Source organism: Pygocentrus nattereri, chromosome 27 (assembly GCF_015220715.1).
Source record: "Pygocentrus nattereri isolate fPygNat1 chromosome 27, fPygNat1.pri, whole genome shotgun sequence".
Taxonomy (NCBI): Eukaryota; Metazoa; Chordata; class Actinopteri; order Characiformes; family Serrasalmidae; genus Pygocentrus; species Pygocentrus nattereri.
The window spans coordinates 13,535,594-13,553,466 of record NC_051237.1 but is presented as its reverse complement, the minus strand read 5'-3'; the positions used below and the strand labels follow the sequence as shown (position 1 = coordinate 13,553,466).

At 41.5% G+C, this 17,873-nt stretch overlaps 3 protein-coding genes across 3 annotated transcripts; 2 read left to right on the top strand and 1 right to left on the bottom strand.

The window, feature by feature from the left end:
- bud31 (BUD31 homolog) lies at nt 1–2,280 on the bottom strand. The gene is made up of 4 exons (XM_017703166.2): nt 1,971–2,280; nt 1,498–1,620; nt 455–621; nt 1–207 (listed from the first exon to the last, which is right to left on the bottom strand). The coding sequence occupies exons 1-4, from the start codon at nt 2,062–2,064 to the stop codon at nt 157–159; spliced, it is 435 nt and encodes a 144-aa protein (XP_017558655.1). The 5' UTR covers nt 2,065–2,280; the 3' UTR covers nt 1–156.
- A 142-nt stretch (nt 2,281–2,422) lies between these two features.
- Nucleotides 2,423–8,350, top strand: pdap1b (pdgfa associated protein 1b). The gene is made up of 6 exons (XM_017703165.2): nt 2,423–2,772; nt 3,990–4,081; nt 4,203–4,301; nt 5,291–5,409; nt 5,567–5,718; nt 5,823–8,350. The coding sequence occupies exons 1-6, from the start codon at nt 2,760–2,762 to the stop codon at nt 5,885–5,887; spliced, it is 540 nt and encodes a 179-aa protein (XP_017558654.1). The 5' UTR covers nt 2,423–2,759; the 3' UTR covers nt 5,888–8,350.
- Nucleotides 8,351–10,839: 2,489 nt separating this feature from the next.
- On the top strand, nt 10,840–16,927 carry shmt1 (serine hydroxymethyltransferase 1 (soluble)). The gene is made up of 12 exons (XM_017703163.2): nt 10,840–10,977; nt 12,101–12,200; nt 12,331–12,476; nt 12,571–12,686; nt 12,774–12,934; nt 13,069–13,150; nt 13,765–13,977; nt 14,062–14,178; nt 14,885–15,007; nt 15,581–15,697; nt 16,206–16,316; nt 16,414–16,927. The coding sequence occupies exons 2-12, from the start codon at nt 12,108–12,110 to the stop codon at nt 16,584–16,586; spliced, it is 1,452 nt and encodes a 483-aa protein (XP_017558652.1). The 5' UTR covers nt 10,840–10,977; nt 12,101–12,107; the 3' UTR covers nt 16,587–16,927.
- The last annotated feature ends 946 nt before the right edge of the window (nt 16,928–17,873 follow it).

Here is a 17,873-nt window from a genome sequence, read left to right as displayed (position 1 = left end):
AATAAAAAAATTAAATTCACACAGTACACAAACAATGACTATTTCTACAATCACATACAGGCAATCTGGAATGAAAACCCACAGACTGTTTTAAAAGCAAGTATGTCAACATGTAATGAGCCCTAACGTCCCAGAAATGGCAACAGAAGATCTTGATCATCCAGAGCAACCTCTGCATCCACAGTGCGTGCACTCAATGATACGACCCTGTCAGGAATAAAACGATAAACCTGTTAAACATACAGAACACGACCACTGGAGTGCCTATTATTGTTAAAGACAATAGTATCTGATCATAAAAACTAAATAATGATGATGAATTTCTATGATAACATGATCAATAAAGTGGGGCAAATAATAAATAATACATAATGGTGTCACTGGCCCTCCAGAACTGGAGTTATACATCCCTACGTTAGAGGCCGATAAGCCATGTGAAAATAAGCTGACTTACCACTTCAAGCTTGCTTTTAGGCACTCTACATATGCAGTTGGTTCCAAAGTTGGTGTCACGTGTCTGAATGCATCGAAGACAGCAGAGATTTTCATAGCCCTGCTTCTTCCACTTCGCTATTAGGTTCTTGTCTGCATAGCCTTCTTTTATACAATATTCGTAGAGCTCTGGGGACCAAATGCAATAGCACTGTAAGTTAATCAACATATATTAAATCAACCACGCAATTTAGGTTGTTTGGTTAGAATGATGAAAAGTTAAAATAGTTTTCACATCTGCTTTTCTGCCTCTTTTCATTTGGTGTAATTTTAAGAGAACAGTCCACTCAAATTAAGCTAAGAAATGTTTAAGACCTCCATTAGCGCATAATAACTGCACTCAGGAAGCAAACTTATTCATTCTGCTGATTTTTCACATTTCCTGCATTATTAAGTCAATAAGAGTTCAGAGTGGTGTGACATGAGATGCACTGCAGAGAAATGTAACTAAGATTTTATTTGCATCGGTGGTGATGGGAACCAGGGGTCATGCCGTCTACAAAATGACTACAGCCATCTGATAGCATTTTTATAAGCGATCAGTGAGCCTACACATGCCTCTGCATTTTCAGATGCACCACTGGTAACATCTGGAAAGAAAAGTTTCCTCTGGGTAATATTTTCCCCCAGAACACGCTGCATGACCTTTTCTACCATAAATGGATTGAAAAATATATTTAGGCCACAACATCTGTGAAATAATGTCTCTGACAATGTATTTATAACCATTTCGTTTACAACTCTGTGAAATAGTTTGAGGCATTAAAATCTTTCGATGGTTTTGAACCACTGTGATGAATTCCGATGAGTTCCTCTAGACCTGCCCGTCTCACATCAAACCACTCCGAATTACTTTGTTTACATCTGAATTCACACAGAAGAACCAGCGGAACTCTCCTCCAACACAAACGTACAGATCATCCATTATAACGAGATACTGAGAAAGCACAATCGCCCAGCACCACCTGTTAGTAGCTAACTGGTAAAGCTAACGAGTGAAACTACCTCTGCTGATGGCCTTTCTTTTGTAGAAGAGGTCGAAAATGTAGCGGCTCCGCTGGTGATGAAGCCTGAAGATCGGCCACAGGGACTCGACTTTACGCTTCCCCTCGTGCGGCTCTGTTTCAGCTGTGAATCACAAATTAACCCACATTTCAGCAAAATTACACGCAGCCGCATAAAGGCCAAAACAACCGGCTGTACGACAACAGGAAGCATCCAGAACGGGGAAGACCGACCGACCGACAGCAGCCCGGCTCTCGGCCGAGGCCGCCGCTGGCTTCCCTGTCGCCACCTTTCATTCGAATCGCCCCGCTCCACCTTAAAAAGCCGCAACTGCTGCCAGCTTCTTGTTCGAGCTGTCCCGTTCCACCTTAAAAGGTGCCATTCGAGCAACAAGCTGGCGAATCCGAGGCTCGTTCAGCTTCGTGTTTTGCTCGGGGGCTGAAAATATTCGCACCCCCCCAGCCCGAGCTCACCTTCCCTCATCTTCTGATCCAGCTCGTCCAGAGTGGGCTCGATCAGCTCCCAGCCGTCTGGCGGCGGCTTCCTGCTCCTCTTCACTTTGGGCATGATCTTAAATCAGCAGATATTTAATAAAACAGAGAAAGTCTCCTCTCGTAGCTCAGAGTCCGCGGCGCTGCGCTCCAGACCCTCCGGTCCCTTTCAGTTGGCGTCACTGGAGAGGGCCTAGCTGCGTCGTTGGCTTTAGTTGGGCAATATGCGTCAGAGGGCTGCCCTTCCTAAAAGCCACAACGAGCCAAACTACACACAACTACCGACATTTGTACAGTCTGGAAATAATACAGAGCCACGCAGCAGCGTCGCGTTACAGGCTGCCCTTTAAGCGGGGCTCATGAGAGACTGGCGGGTTTCTCCCCGGCCTGGTATATTGCATCAGGTTAGGAGTCCCTGTCAGTGCCTGTCTGAGAAGCGATAGCATGGCAGCCTACCGGACTGATTTCTAGCCCAACTCTCGTTTTGCTGTCTCCGATTTTTTATTTTGTGTTTTGAGCAGAGAAAAGGAGATCGGCCAGATTTGTTTTGTAGTCTCACGGGCACCGTAGTCGTTGATCGCCCCCCTCGCAGCCGGACTCTGCGAAGCTGCTGACAGTTAGCGCGGTAGCGACTGAGCTAGCGAGCTGTAGCCGTAGCTCGGCTTTCTTCGCCCGGTCGAGAGTTCCGAGTGGCCCGAGCTGGGACTGTGTTCACACCGACGCGATCTGGTGACTCTGGGGTGAAGTGCTTGTGACTGTTTAATCGCCGCCATGCCTAAAGGAGGTAAGACGCCGCTCCTCTCGCGGCCGGTTGACAGGAGCCCTGCGGCGCGCAGCCAGTCAGCTGAGTGACGGGCGCGCGCCTGCGGGGTTATCGGCTTTAGGGAAGCAGCGGCGACACCGCTTCGCTTCTAGCAGCGTTTACGGATTACTGCTGGACCGATCATGAGTTTTTATGGCCGACTGCGATTTCTTTACAGCCGGCTGAGTTTGACTTGAGTTTTAAAGGCGAGTTTGTTTATACGGCGCTGCGGTCCTTCAGAGTGCTGTACAAATGAGAACATATAAAGATCAAGATTACATTTTAAAAGGAGGTCGAGGAGAAAAAACACGATTAAAAATTGAGCATAAATACTAAATAAAAAAACCCAAATTAGATTAGGATCATTTAACGCAGTGCTCACATTGTGTGGACTAAGTACACGAAACATGCTGACAGGTTCAGTACTTTGTCAAAGGACGTTGTAACATAACATATTTAACATTATTTGCACTTTAATGGGCCAAACTGTCATTCGACATGTCTTTAAAAATCAGTTGTCGGTTTAAATGAGACGAATCAAAGTGTTATATCGAAAGTAAGAGGCAGCTCGCGTTAAACTACTTTGCTGTGTGATTTCAGTGCAGGTGTGGCAGCAGCACTCAGATAGAGCACAGGTGTGCATGCCTGCCTCACATTGTTCACATAGAGGTTTCATGATATCAGACCATATATCGAAATAAAAACAATAAGTTGACAGACTGCTGATTGTATGTTTGGAGCAACACATGACTTGTTACAGATACTCACCGCGTTCCACGTCTTGGTCTCATTCAAATGAGTAAGCGGTGCTTCTTTAGCATTTATTTATGGGGCAGTCGTGGGCTGGAGGTCAGGGAACCAGCCTTGCGACCAGAAGGTCACCGGTTTGATCCCCAGAGCCGACAGCACATGACTGAGGTGTCCCTGAGCAAGACACCTAACCCCCAACTGCTCCCCGGGTGCTGTGGATTGGGCTGCCCACCGCTCTGGGCAAGTGTGCTCACTGCCCCCTAGTGTGTGTGTGCTCACTAGAGTGTATGTGGTGTTTCACCTCACGGATGGGTTAAATGCGGAGGTGAAACTTCCCCGTTGTGGGACTAATAAGGGTCTCTTAATTTAATTTAATTACAGTCACAAGAGTTACAAGCATGCAGTGTAAAAAAAAAAGTATGTATTTGATCCATGGTTTATGTTTTCAGGAAAGAAGGGTGGACATAAAGGTCGAATGAGAACATACACAAGCCCGGAAGAGATAGATGCACAAATGAAAGCTGAAAAGGAACGGAAGAAGGTAAGTTGAGTTTTAATTTATTATCTAAAAAGATACGTTTTCCTTAGGCTTGCTTATGTGATACCCATATATTTGATATATCCAGATTTGGATAACATACGCTTTTATGTTTTGTTTACAGACTGAAGATGAAGAAGGAGCAGCAGTGAATGATGATGAACAAACAGAAGACAAACTAGCCGGATCAGGCTCAGAGGACAGTGATGATGGCGGCTCTCAAGTAAGTTGCATGGTCTCTACTGTAGAAGGGGCTACACGCTAACCCCTGGCATTGTTAGGGGATTAGAATGATCTATAACCCTTACATTATAATCCTTAGCATACGGTGTGATAGAGAGTCTGATGGAGTATGTTTGAGTGATAATTTTTCTGTGTAGTTCATTTTATCCGCACTTGTACCTAGATTGGCCTCTGTTGCTCCCCTAGTGGTTGTTCAGTAAGTGGGAAAAGGTCCCTTGATCATGAAATTTTGATGGTAGTTATTGTTTTAATAATTATTGTTTATTATTAATTTTATAATTATTATTATTAATAATTATTAATTGTGATTCATTTCATGCTATAAGGTACAACTCCAAAGCAGCTAAACTGGCTTATCAGCTGTCTTGCTTAGCTGGCTCTTTACTTTGCAGCTAACCAGATGTGATATGCTGCACTCTGTGTAACAATTGTTTAGGTAGTCAACCAAAACTTTCATTTTTCATTAGTATTAGTTACACCAGTTCAAATGAACAAACATCCCACTAATCATGTTACAGCTCACCAAAATAAGTAATTGCTTTGATTTGCATTTATTTTGCTCAAATAAAAAAAGAAAATTCACTCAGCTCAAGTTTTGCTTGCTGTGACCAGATTGTGAAATCTAATGACGGTGGAAAATAACTGCGGTCAGATTAAATAACTGTGATTATCTCAAATAATTGCGATCAGGTGCTTATGTAATAATTGCGACAGCCCTAATCCTTTCTTGTACTTGATTGTATGTATTTAAATCACTTCAAAACATCATTTTCAGCTTTCAGAAATTGTGTTGACATTAGCAACAGAATGGTCAGCCACAGTCAGCCGTCTCTCAAAAGCCTGCTGTGTCAGCCTGACAAATTGTCTTATGTGACGATTTTAAAGTGTCAGCATTTTGGGAGGAAAAGCAAACAGCTCTTCTCCCTAGTCAAGCATGGCCTTTGATTGTTTTCCCCCTGTTTGTCACAGAAAAGAAAAGGTGTGGAAGGTTTGATAGAAATCGAAAACCCTAATCGTGCCGCTCAGAAGTCAAAGAAAGTAACAGAAATAGAACTGGAGGGACCCAAGCAGCTCTCCAGAAGAGAAAGGTAACTACTGCTACAGTGGATGAAGTGAATATTATCAGTGGTGGAGAAATATTGTGTTTTGAATTGTAACCTATTGTTTCCATTAATATCTGCTGTAGTTATGAAATGTAGCTTGTTGAATGTCCTTATATGCAAATATGCATGCTGAACATTTCAGAGAGGAGATAGAAAAGCAGAAGGCCAAGGAAAGATACATGAAGATGCATTTAGCTGGAAAGACAGATCAAGCCAAAGCAGACCTTGCCCGGCTTGCCATAATCCGAAAACAACGTGAGGAGGCAGCAAGGAAAAAAGAAGAGGAAAGGAAAGGTACATGAACACATTTGTTTACTCTGGACCACAAATAGAGATTCTTACTGTGATGTTAAGGTTTTTAATGATGAATGCTTTTGTGTTTTTGTGTGTCCCCCCAGCAAAAGAAGCTGTACAGGCGGCAGCAGCGGCAGCAAAAGGACTTCATACATTGTCCCTCAAATAATACAGAGTTAATGAAATAAGACAGTCTGAAAGGTTTTGAACTTGTGGGACAGTGCAGTATACAGTATCCATTGATAGGAATATTTATGCATTCTGGATGCTAACCTTCAAAGTAGGCATTTGATAGTTGATGCTGAAGATTGAGGCTCCTGAAGAAGGGTTAGATGTTTTCACCAAAGTGGCTAATTTATCTAGTTATACATATATATATATATATATATATATATATATATATATATATATATATATATATATATATATATATATACATATATATGTATATATATATATATTTCAGTCATGGCCGAAATGTTGGCACCCCTGAATTTTTTCTCCCTGAAAATTATTGCAATTACACACGTTTTGTGTAATTGGCCGGACAAAATTATTGGCACCTTTTCAGAATTGAGGGTAAATAACTTTGTTTCAAGCATGTGGTGCTCATTCAAACTCACCTGTGATAAGTAAAAGGTGTGGGCAATTTAAAAATCACACCTGAAACCAGATAAAAAGGAGAGAAGTTGACTCGATCTTTGCATTGTGTGTCTGTGTGTGCCACACTAAGCATGGAGAACAGAAAGAGGAGAGATCTGTCTGAGGACTTGAGAACCAAAATTGTGGAAAAATATCAACAATCTCAAGGTTACAAGTCCATCTCCAGAGATCTTGATGTTCCTTTGTCCACGGTGTGCAACATAATCATGAAGTTTACAACCCATGGCACTGTAGCTAATCTCCCTGGACGTGGACGGAGGAGAAAAATTGATAAAAGGTTGCAACGTAGGATAGTACAGATGTGTTGGATAAGTAGCCGCAATCAAGTTCCAAAGAAATTCAAGCTGTCTTGCAGGCTCAGGGTGCATCAGTGTCACCGCAAACTATCCGTCGACATAAAAAAGCTGGACTGCAGTTTGCCAAAATGTACGTGAGTAAGCCAAAATCCTTTTGGGAAAACGTCTTGTGGACAGATGAGACCAAGATGGAGCTTTTTGGTAAAGCACATCATTCTACTGTTTACTGAAAACATAATGAGGCCTACAAAGAAAAGAACACAGTACCTACAGTCAAATATGTTGGAGATTCAAAGATGTTTTGGGGTTGTTTTGCTGCCTCTGGAACTGGCTTAACTGTGCGCAAGGTATCATGAAATCTGAGGGTTACCAAAGGATTTTGGGTTGCAGTGTAGGGCCCAGTGTCAAAGCTGGATTTGCCTCCTAGGTTATTCCAGCAGGACGATGACACCAAACATACTTCAAAAAGCACCCAGCAATGGATGGAAACGAAGCACTGGAGAGTTGTGAAGTGGCCAGCAATGAGTCCTGATCTAAATCCCATTGAACACCTGTGGAGAGATCTTAAAATTACTGTTTGGAGAAGGCATCCTTCAAATATGAGAGACTTGGAGCAGTTTGCAGAAGAGGAGTGGTCCAAAATTCCACTTGAGAGGTGTAAGAAGCTTGTTGATGGTTATAGGAAGCGATGGATTTCAGTTATTTTTTCCAAAGGGTGTGCAACCAAATATTAAGTTCATGGTGCCAATAATTTTGTCCAGCCCATTTTTGGAGTTTTGTGTGAAATTACGTCAAATTTGCCTTTTTTTCCTCTGTTTTTTGTGTTGTTCCAATACACACAAAGGAATTAAACATGTGTATAACAAAATATGTGTAATTGCAATAATTTTCGGTGAGAAATACTTTCAGGGGTGAAAAATTCAGGGGTGCCAACACTTTTGGCCATGACTGTGTATATATATATATAAAAAATATATAAAATATTTATTAACATTGATTCATGTGGGAGTGAATTTTCTAACTGCTGTCTCGGAGTGAATTATTGTAAGATGGAAAATCACGATAATCAGGTTTTGTTGAATCGGTTTCAGTGGTATTAAAGAAATGTCCAGGGGACGTGTGTGAATATGTGTTGGCAAAGATAAATATCAGTAAAATGATCAGGTTTCTTGCTTATTGGGGTTAAACTCTTTGTTCAATCTCTTTCTGCTATTAAACTCATTAACTTGTTTGTTAACCAGCCATTCATAAAGCTGTCCTGGAGGGCCCAGTATATGTAACTGGTGAACACTTTGATAAGTACAAGAATGTTTTATATAGTAATATATAGCTCTGTGAATGTAGTCTAAGAATTGTTTACACCATTCTCTTTTACTTTCAAGTAGGTGCCCAACAAAATTTTCAACTCAGCCAAACATTATGGAACAGACTAATTGAGTGGGGAGGTTGTGAAGGAGAAGACAGACATCGAGCCGTGTATTTGTAATGTGTAACTAGTGAACGTGGCCCATTATGCAAAGCAGCCTTAAATGTACAACAGCTTGACTGAACATCTGTAAGCAAGATATAGTACCACTGATATAGAAAAAGTACCACTGATGCATATTAACAAAGAACATACATAAGCTTATGTATAAAAAAGTAAAAAATAAATAAAGAGTTGCAGGAATGTATCATGTGGGTCATTTACAGTTATCCATTAGTTCTGCTTTGAAGCCTGTTGTAGTCAAATGTAGGGTTAGGTGTCTTGTCCAAGGACTCTACTGCAATAGTGTGGTGTTCCTCTCTCATGAGAAATTAAACCCCAGTCTACCACCTTGATAGTCTCACAGGGCCAGACGTGATCTCGTAACAGAACATCTGGGGACAACCATGGAAATGGTGGGCTAAATTTGAACTTTCTAAATGTGGGGTGGGTTTTACTTTTACTAGATGTTATTGTGAAACGACCATGTGGAGAGCAGCAGTGTTACCAGAGCCAGGGGAGCCACTTCATGTTTCTGCCATTATATCAAACAAATGATGGCAAAACAGCAGAGGGTGCTGAAACCAAAAATTACACCATTTTCTTACCATTTCTGCAGGAGCTTCCTTTCATTTTGGAAAGTATAAGGATCCATCCAATTTACAAAATGAAAAAAACTACCATTTTATTTTTCTACAGCAAACCCTAGTATTACTGCTACTGAGTGCTGATTGGTTAACGTTACTGGTACTGAGTGCTGATTGGTTAACGTTACAGGTACTGAGTGCTGATTGGTTAACGTTACTGGTACTGAGTGCTGATTGGTTAACATTACTGATACTGAGTGCTGATTGGTTAGCGTTACAGGTACTGAGTGTTGATTGGTTAACGTTACTGGTACTGAGTGCTGATTGGTTAACGTTACTGGTACTGAGTGCTGATCGGTTAACGTTACTGGTACTGAGTGCTGATCGGTTAACGTTACTGGTACTGAGTGCTGATCGGTTAACGTTACTGGTACTGATCGCTAATCGGTTAGCGTTACTGGTACTGAGTGCTGATCAGTTAACATTACTGGTACTGAGTGCTGATCGGTTAACGTTACTGGTACTGATCGTTAATCGGTTAACGTTACTGGTACTGAGTGCTGATCAGTTAACATTACTGGTACTGAGTGCTAATCGGTTAACGTTACTGGTACTGAGTGCTGATCGGTTAGCATTACTGGTACTGAGTGCTGATCGATTAGCGTTACTGGTACTGAGTGCTGATTGGTTAGCGTTACTGGTACTGATCGCTGATCGGTTAGCGTTACTGGTACTGAGTGCTGATCGGTTAGCGTTACTGGTACTGAGTGCTGATCGGTTAGCGTTACTGGTACTGAGTGCTGATCGTTTAACGTTACTGGTACTGAGTGCTGATTGGTTAATGTTACTGATACTGAGTGCTGATTGGTTAGCGTTACTGGTACTGATAGCTGATCGGTTAGCGTTACTGGTACTGAGTGCTGATTGGTTAGCGTTACTGGTACTGAGTGCTGATTGGTTAGCGTTACTGGTACTGATCGCTGATCGGTTAGCGTTACTGGTACTGAGTGCTGATCGGTTAGCGTTACTGGTACTGAGTGCTGATCGTTTAACGTTACTGGTACTGAGTGCTGATTGGTTAATGTTACTGATACTGAGTGCTGATTGGTTAATGTTACTGATACTGAGTGCTGATTGGTTAGCATTACTGGTACTGATCGCTGATTGGTTGGTGAGCTAATCAGCTGAATGGCTGAGTGAAGGGTCTGGCTGATGTCAAAGGTACAGGAGACGCTGTTAGAAAGTCACATAACTTGAATTCAAAAGCACAAAAAGTGCTTTCACTGTTGAAATATTGTTTACTGTTCTGTTTTCAGGAAAACTGTACATTTTCTTATATAAAAACGTTTAAGCAGTTACAACCTATGATTATTTTTTACAAACGCCCCATATTAGCACATTCATTGTGGACTCGCCGCTCAGGAGCCCTCAAGGAGACTGGCAGCCTGGCAGCAGTGCCAGTTAATGGGAGGCCTGGCCACGCCTGGTTCCTCCCGTTACATCAGACATACGGCTGCACAACGCCAGAGGGCGCTCGCGAGTAAGTCCTCAGCGAATGGGCATGGATGCTAAACTGCTAAAAAAAACAAGTTACATCGTTTCTGAGCACTTGTTTAGGATCTTCCTTTAATTTTGGAAAGCAGAAGCATTTCATTAAACCTGGAACATATTACTGAGTGTCAGTTCTCCTCACTACACATTCTTTTGGCGCAGGAGATTCTCTGGGATTGACTACTGCGCTATATCACTTCATCTGTTGAAAACAAAGCCACTACACCGTATTGCCACATGAATAAAGTGGTGTATATTGTTCACTTGTTTTACTTCAACATATAAAGTATTATTTAGCATTTATTTAATCTTTTATTGGAAGACCTGCCTTTATAAAATCACTTGTTACCATAATTCTGATTAAAAATAGAAAAAAAAGATTATATTATTGCAGTAATAGAAATAAAATATCTCCAGTGTCTCCTGCCTGGCTTTTCGAGGAACTTGACAGCGCAGCGAAAACACAGTCACACGGCTTTCAGAGGCAGCGCTTACGTCTGACATGCTGGCCACGCCTCCCCTTTACTGCGATTGGCTCCTCGCATTTGATTGACTGGTCCTCCTCCTCCAGGCTCTGATTGGTCCCTCACTTTCGCGGACTTTGGGCGCAAACAGAAGTTAGTATTGGAAACGTGTTGCAGGCTGTAACCTGTCAACGAGTAGATAAGGACTTCTTCACTTCATCTCAGTCACAACGGTAAGATTTTCGTCTTCAGTGTACATTATGGATGCCAGCTGCGCTCAGGAACACCTTATTTCGGTGTCACAGCGACTTACAGCCCAGTCTGTTACTTCTCTCAGTGTCCGCTGGCTGCGTGTTAACCATATGAATATCGCCACATTGCTTTAAACTAGTATAACTGGCCAGTAATCGCCTTTAGTGAGTTATTCCCGATAAACTGGGTTGATCTCTAAACCCGCGCTTCGCTGTAGTGCAGCCCGTGAATAGCGGGCTAGCCTTTGGGCTAAAGTCCGGACGGGGCGGTGAGAAGTCATTCAGGCAGATTCCGTTGATTCATGTTCGCGTGAACATGCAGTGGTATCTCGGGATCCGGTTAACGCTGTTTACGGTGGCTTTCAGTTTCAAATGACAAAGCCGAGAGTACATTTTCTCGCAAACCGCGAATCCGCTGCTGCTGAGCTGCTCGGGGTCATGAGGCTGATCTTTAGCTACCAGGCAGCCGCGGTTGCATCATCTTGAACAGGGAAAGGAGGCCGTGACCGATCAAATGGCTCACTTAACTCTCCTGACCTGAAACGAGCTTTGACTGGACGAGGCTGAAGTCGGGTTCCTGTTCGCCAGCTAACCTACTGGTTCGAATTTCCCCGTTCCACCTTAAATGGTGCAGCAGTTACGTCGTACTGGCGCCCACTTAACCTAGCTAGCCAATAAGTAAAGCTAAGTAAACGTTTCTAATTCTGCGTTAAAATTTTAAAGGGGGGTCTAGTCCCTGAAAAAATACAACACTGCTTTCTGCACATTCCCGTCGAGACGAAGCTGAAGTCAGCTCGCCAGCTTCTTGCTCGAATTGTCCCGTTCCACCTTAAATGGTGCAACCAATACATTCTGGCGCCTCAGACTCTGACCTCAGCTTCATCTTGAAGGGAATGTCCAGTCAGGACATTAGGCTTGGCTCTTTAAAATCACAAGGCTGAGTTTATTAAATAATGTCCTCTTACAGACCTTATACACCAATTTGGTGTGTATAATAGTTATACATTATAGTTATTATAATAGATAATGTAAATAATCTATTGTTTGAAATGTGTTCCTTGAATATTCATAGAAATGGACTGTAATTGTGTTGTTTATCCTGAAGTGTAAGCATGGCCCAGACCAACAGTTGTAGCATTGCCAACGACATGTGGGAGTCACACAACAGTATGATGCAGGAACCTCTCAGCACCAATGATCCAGAGGTGAGGTACTAAGTACAGGTACACGCTGGTTTAGGACAAACTGCACATTTTTTGGGGTGTTGCATACATTGTCAGAGATGTACGGTCATTAAAACGTTAATATCCGAAGTCTTTCTGAATCTGTCAATAGGTGTTTGACATCATTAAGAAGGAGAAGAAGAGGCAAACGTATGGTTTGGAGCTCATCGCCTCTGAGAACTTCGCCAGTCGAGCTGTTTTGGAGGCTCTAGGCTCGTGCATGAACAACAAATATTCTGAGGGATACCCTGGCCAAAGGTGGAAATGCATGTTTTTCATGTCATGGTGATTTTTATTTCGTGTTGTACATTTTAGTTCCATACTCAGATATTTATAATATAACTCCTATTAGATACTACGGTGGCACAGAGCATGTGGATGAACTGGAGCGACTCTGTCAGCAAAGAGCATTGAAGGTTTATGGCCTTGACCCTGAAAAATGGGGTGTAAATGTGCAGCCTTATTCTGGTAAGTTTGTGTTTTGGTGCCTCAAGCTCTACTCTGCTCTGATGTGTCTCAAATGTTACTCATGAATGTGTTTTTTCGTCTTCGCAGGTTCGCCTGCCAATTTTGCTGTGTACACAGCCGTAGTGGAGCCTCATGGGAGGATAATGGGTCTTGACCTGCCTGATGGAGGCCATCTGACCCATGGCTTTATGACTGACAAGAAGAAGATCTCTGCTACTTCCATTTTCTTTGAATCGATGCCATACAAGGTACATGGCTCTTCATTCCAGTGCACTGATAGGACCTGACTTTTATTACAGTTGCTGCTCTGTGTGGTGCATGTTGTGCTGTCATTGTCAGTGTGTTTATTATATTTAAGTGTAGCTTTTTAATGTTTTCCTAGGTCAACCAAGAGACTGGCTACATTGATTATGACAGATTAGAGGAAAATGCTCGTCTGTTCCATCCAAAGCTAATCATTGCAGGCAAGTGTTATCTCTGGAGAATTTTACGAGGGCAAATTACAGAGGTAGAAACATTACTCTATGAGAGTAAGACAAAGTAAATAAGCTGCGTAAATGCAGACGGCACAATACCACTTCTTCTTTTGCAATGTTGATGTAGAAACCTTGAGAACCGGTTGATATTGTTGATATTGGCCTGATATTGATAGTCATAACATTCTACTGCCATGTAAATAACACATCGCAACAGTTATTCTATACAGTGTACATCTCCAACATGTTCATGTATATACCTACACACCTATAATCTCTTTTTTTGCATATCTATAAGTAATTTATTCTATATACTGTAATGTTGCACTATGCCTATTTATTGCACACTTGCACAGTCTCTTTTTGCACTATTTGCACTTCTGGTAGATGCTAACTGCATTTTGTTGCCATGTACTTGTACTGAGTAATGACAATAAAGTTGTATCTATCCATCTATCCATCTATCTATCTATTCTAAAACGCGGTCTTTAATGCAGATGTGTCTGTGCTCCGGGAAGCAACAGAGTCGCCTGTATCCCTCTGCCCGGGTAACGTTCCATTCATGGACCACTGGTTGCTATATTTGTATCTTCTTCTCAAAGGTGTTAGCTGCTACTCCCGCAACCTGGACTACAGTCGTATGCGAAAGATAGCAGATGAGAATGGGGCTTACCTCCTGGCTGACATGGCGCACATCAGTGGACTTGTTGCAGCTGGAGTGGTTCCGTCCCCCTTTGAGTACTGTGACATTGTTTCCACCACTACCCATAAGACCTTGAGGGGCTGCAGAGCAGGGGTCATCTTTTACAGGAAAGGTCAGTTCATGGTGGAAAAAAATGTGTTTGCGGTGTGAAAGTTAGTCCGCTTTGTTATGTGACGCAGTGCCTTTGATCTGTTAGGGGTGCGCAGTGTGGATGCAAAGACGGGAAAGGAGACTTATTACAACCTGGAGAGTTTGATCAACCAGGCAGTGTTTCCTGGACTGCAGGGAGGACCTCACAACCATGCCATCGCAGGTAACCACTTGATATGTTTGCTGTAAAGTGTAAAGTTTAGAATGATGTTTGGGTTAAATTGATGCCTGAATAATGCGCACTGTTTCAGTGTGTCCTGCTGCCTTTAAAATGGCACTCCATTCTTTTTGCACTCCAGTACATCATGATTACTTTTAGAAGACCTGATTTCAGATGAATATATGAAGTAACACGCTTTACGCATGTCCCACCATTGTTTGTGTTTTTTGTTACTTCAGAGCAATGACAGAATAACCTCATTGTTGTAACACAGGAACGTTTTAATGATATTTGCACTGCATATTGAAATGCTTAACTTTCCTAAATAGCTGGCCAGCACATTACTCACGTATTACATAAGACGCTAAGAAACAGTACCAATTGTTTTGCAGGTTTAGTTGCATTGTTCAATGTAAACTGATTAATTCTACAGCCACTAGGTGGCATGAAGTTGCTACACTGACATTAAACTGGGTTTTTGCAGCCTCATTTTGGATTTAAATTTCACTTGAAGGGTCTTTTATGGAAGATATTGCTCCATAGTTTAAAATGAAATGAAAGATGATCAATAACAACTGGAAATACAGTGATATATGGGAGGAGGAGGAGTTGATGAAAGCTGATGGACAATTCCTTTAAAGAGAAACATTGCATTCTTTGAATTGGATTTCAGTCAAATGTGCCCTAATTTATGGAATTTGATGTGTAGGAGTGGCTGTAGCGTTGAAGCAGGCATTGACACCAGAGTTCAAAGCCTATCAGATACAAGTGCTGGCAAACTGCAAGGCCTTGGCAGCTGCTCTGATAGAAAAGGGCTACAAAATTGTCACTGGTAAGTTTCATGCTAATTATTTACCATATAGCAACAGACATGTTACAGAGACGTGGCATCATAGAAACACTCATCTGATGAGATAATCCATTAAATGCCGTTGTATAGAGTAGTGTGTGCAGCTCATTCTGTTCCTTTACTGAAGTTATTTAGTTATAAAATGTAGTTAAAATGTTTCTACCTGAATGTCAGGGCATGATTTCCTTTATCACATGGGGGGCAGGCACTGTAACAAGAGAGTGTCTTTAAAAAGTCTGTAGTAGAACGCTAGTCCAGCCATCACACAGTCCCTGAGGACGTTTGGATCAAGATCACTTTAACGGTGGAAAATTGAGTAGTGAGTGGAACTGGTTACACTACATCTGTATGGGGAAAAAGTTTTGAGTGATGGGTTTTCTCAAGCTTTTGTAGTTTGTCACTTGGTAAAAAGTAGGCAGAGTTTCTCAGAAAGGTACAATGGTCCTCATACATTTTTATGAAGTTGTTCAGAAATCTAATATGAAGAGGATGATCTGCCAAGAGAGAGCTGTGCAAAGTGTGCCTTGTAAAACTTTACTTTGCTTCTGGATTCAGGTGGTTCTGATAATCATCTGATCTTGCTCGACCTACGTCCAAATGGAACTGATGGTGGGAGGGCTGAGAAGGTGTTGGAGGCCTGTGCCGTCGCCTGCAACAAGAACACCTGCCCAGGTCCAACCTCACAAATAACTTTTGTTTATTTTTGTAGGTTAAAGAAGCTCCAAAATAACTTAAGAATAAGTGGAAGCTACAGGGAGCTGAAAGTATGACTCCTCCTGACTTTATTCATAATCATTAGAGGTGTTTCAGTGTCCCAGTTATTAACATACTGAATTCAGCTACTAACTTACACATCGTATAAGGGCTCAGATAATGGAAAACTACATTTTCCTCTTCTTTTTGGAAAGAGATTGATATAGTTAAAATTTTAAAAGATAGTATATTGCATTTCTTAGTCAATACAAGCCATAAAAACTAAGGTGCAAAAACAGCCTATTTTAAAATCACTTTTTGTGATGTCACAAAAATCAGTGCATATTCACTTGTTCAGCCTGCCTAATTTTAGCTCTGCCAATTAATTCTGAAGTTATTAGTGTTTCAGTCTGGACTGCTTTTTAAATAAACAGAGCTGATATATATATCATGTCTTAATGCCTGTGTGTAATCTTTTGTAATGCAGGTGATAAGAGTGCCTTGCGTCCCAGCGGTCTCCGCCTGGGCTCTCCAGCACTCACATCGCGAGGCCTAGTGGAGGAAGATTTCCACATAGTGGCAGAATTTATTCACAGATGTGAGTTAACTGCATTTTCTGGCATGACATTATTCATAAGGGTAAGATTTACAGTTCTGTGTGCATAAATACATTTGGATTTCTTGTTTTGTTGTAGGTATTCAGTTAACTGTGGAGATCCAGAAGAACATGAACACCAAAGCCACTCTGAAGGAGTTCAAGGAAACATTGGCTCAGGATGAGAAATATCAAAACAAACTTAAAGAAATCCGAGAGGAGGTTGAGGCTTTTGCTGCAAAATTCCCCATGCCTGGACTGCCAGAGCTATGAGTCTGATGCTCTTGCTCTGTGCTTGTACCTAAGGTTACTTTCTTTATCCTGATGTTTCTTTGTATGGTCAATTCACAGATTTTACTGGCACATTTCATTAATTTCAAATGATTTCTTGTAGAAACGTGACAATTTATACGGTAATTATTTTGGACATAATAAAGGATTTTTGCTTTTCTTCAGGCTTCATTAATTCAATCAGTTTTCTGGACACCTGTTTTGTCAGATCTTTATTACTCTGTGAGCTCTATCATGCAAGCGGTGTAGTCACTCAGTGGATTGATATGCCATGTAACTCAGACCAAAAAAATAAAAATTAAAGTCAAATATTGGAAAAAATAGTCCTAATTGTGGAGTTCACATTGTGAAATTGTGCACTGCTCTAATCACTGTGTGTGTGTGTGTATGTGTATGTCTGCTTCTACAAACACATTAAACCCTATGGATTAAGAATGGGATGTCACTAAAGTTCATATGCAAGTGAATACTTTTGGAAATTTTATATATATATATATATATATATAATGAACTTTAGTGACATCCCATTCTTAATCCATAGGGTTTAATATGTTTGTAGAAGCAGTCTGCAGGCCTAGGTGCTTGGTTTTATACACCTGTGGCCATAGAGGTGATTGGAACAACTGAATTCAATGATTTGTATGGGTGTTATTTATTTAAACACACACACCAATCAGGCATAACATTATGACCACCTCCTTGTTTCTATGCTCCACTTACTATATAGGTGCATTTTTTAGATCTTAGTTTTTTAGATCTTTTTTTTCTACAATTACAGACTATAGTCCATCTGTTTCTCTGATACTTTGTTAGCCCCCTTTTACAGAACAGGTACTTCTTGGGTGGTGGATCATTCTCAGCATTGCAGTAACACTTGCATGGTGGTAGTGTGTTAGTGTGTTGCACTGGTCTGAGTGGATCAGACACAGCAGTGCTGAAGACCTCAGTGTCACTGCTGGACAAAGAATAGTCCACCAATCAAAGGTATCCAGCCAACAGCATCCTGTGACCACTGATGAAGGATTAGAGGATGATGATGTGTGTGTGTGTGTGTATGTATATTGAGGCTCTAGTTGGGGATATGTAATCAAGCTACTTAATGATAGGCATCTCAATATTATGTTATTTTATGTGGTTTTTATACAGTTGCTATACTGCATTGCACTAAATTCTTTTACAAAGGACCACCTACGGTTTTATGTGAAAATTTGGGTGCCCCTCACCAAATTCCATCCATCCATCCATCCATTTTCCAAGCCACTTCTCCGT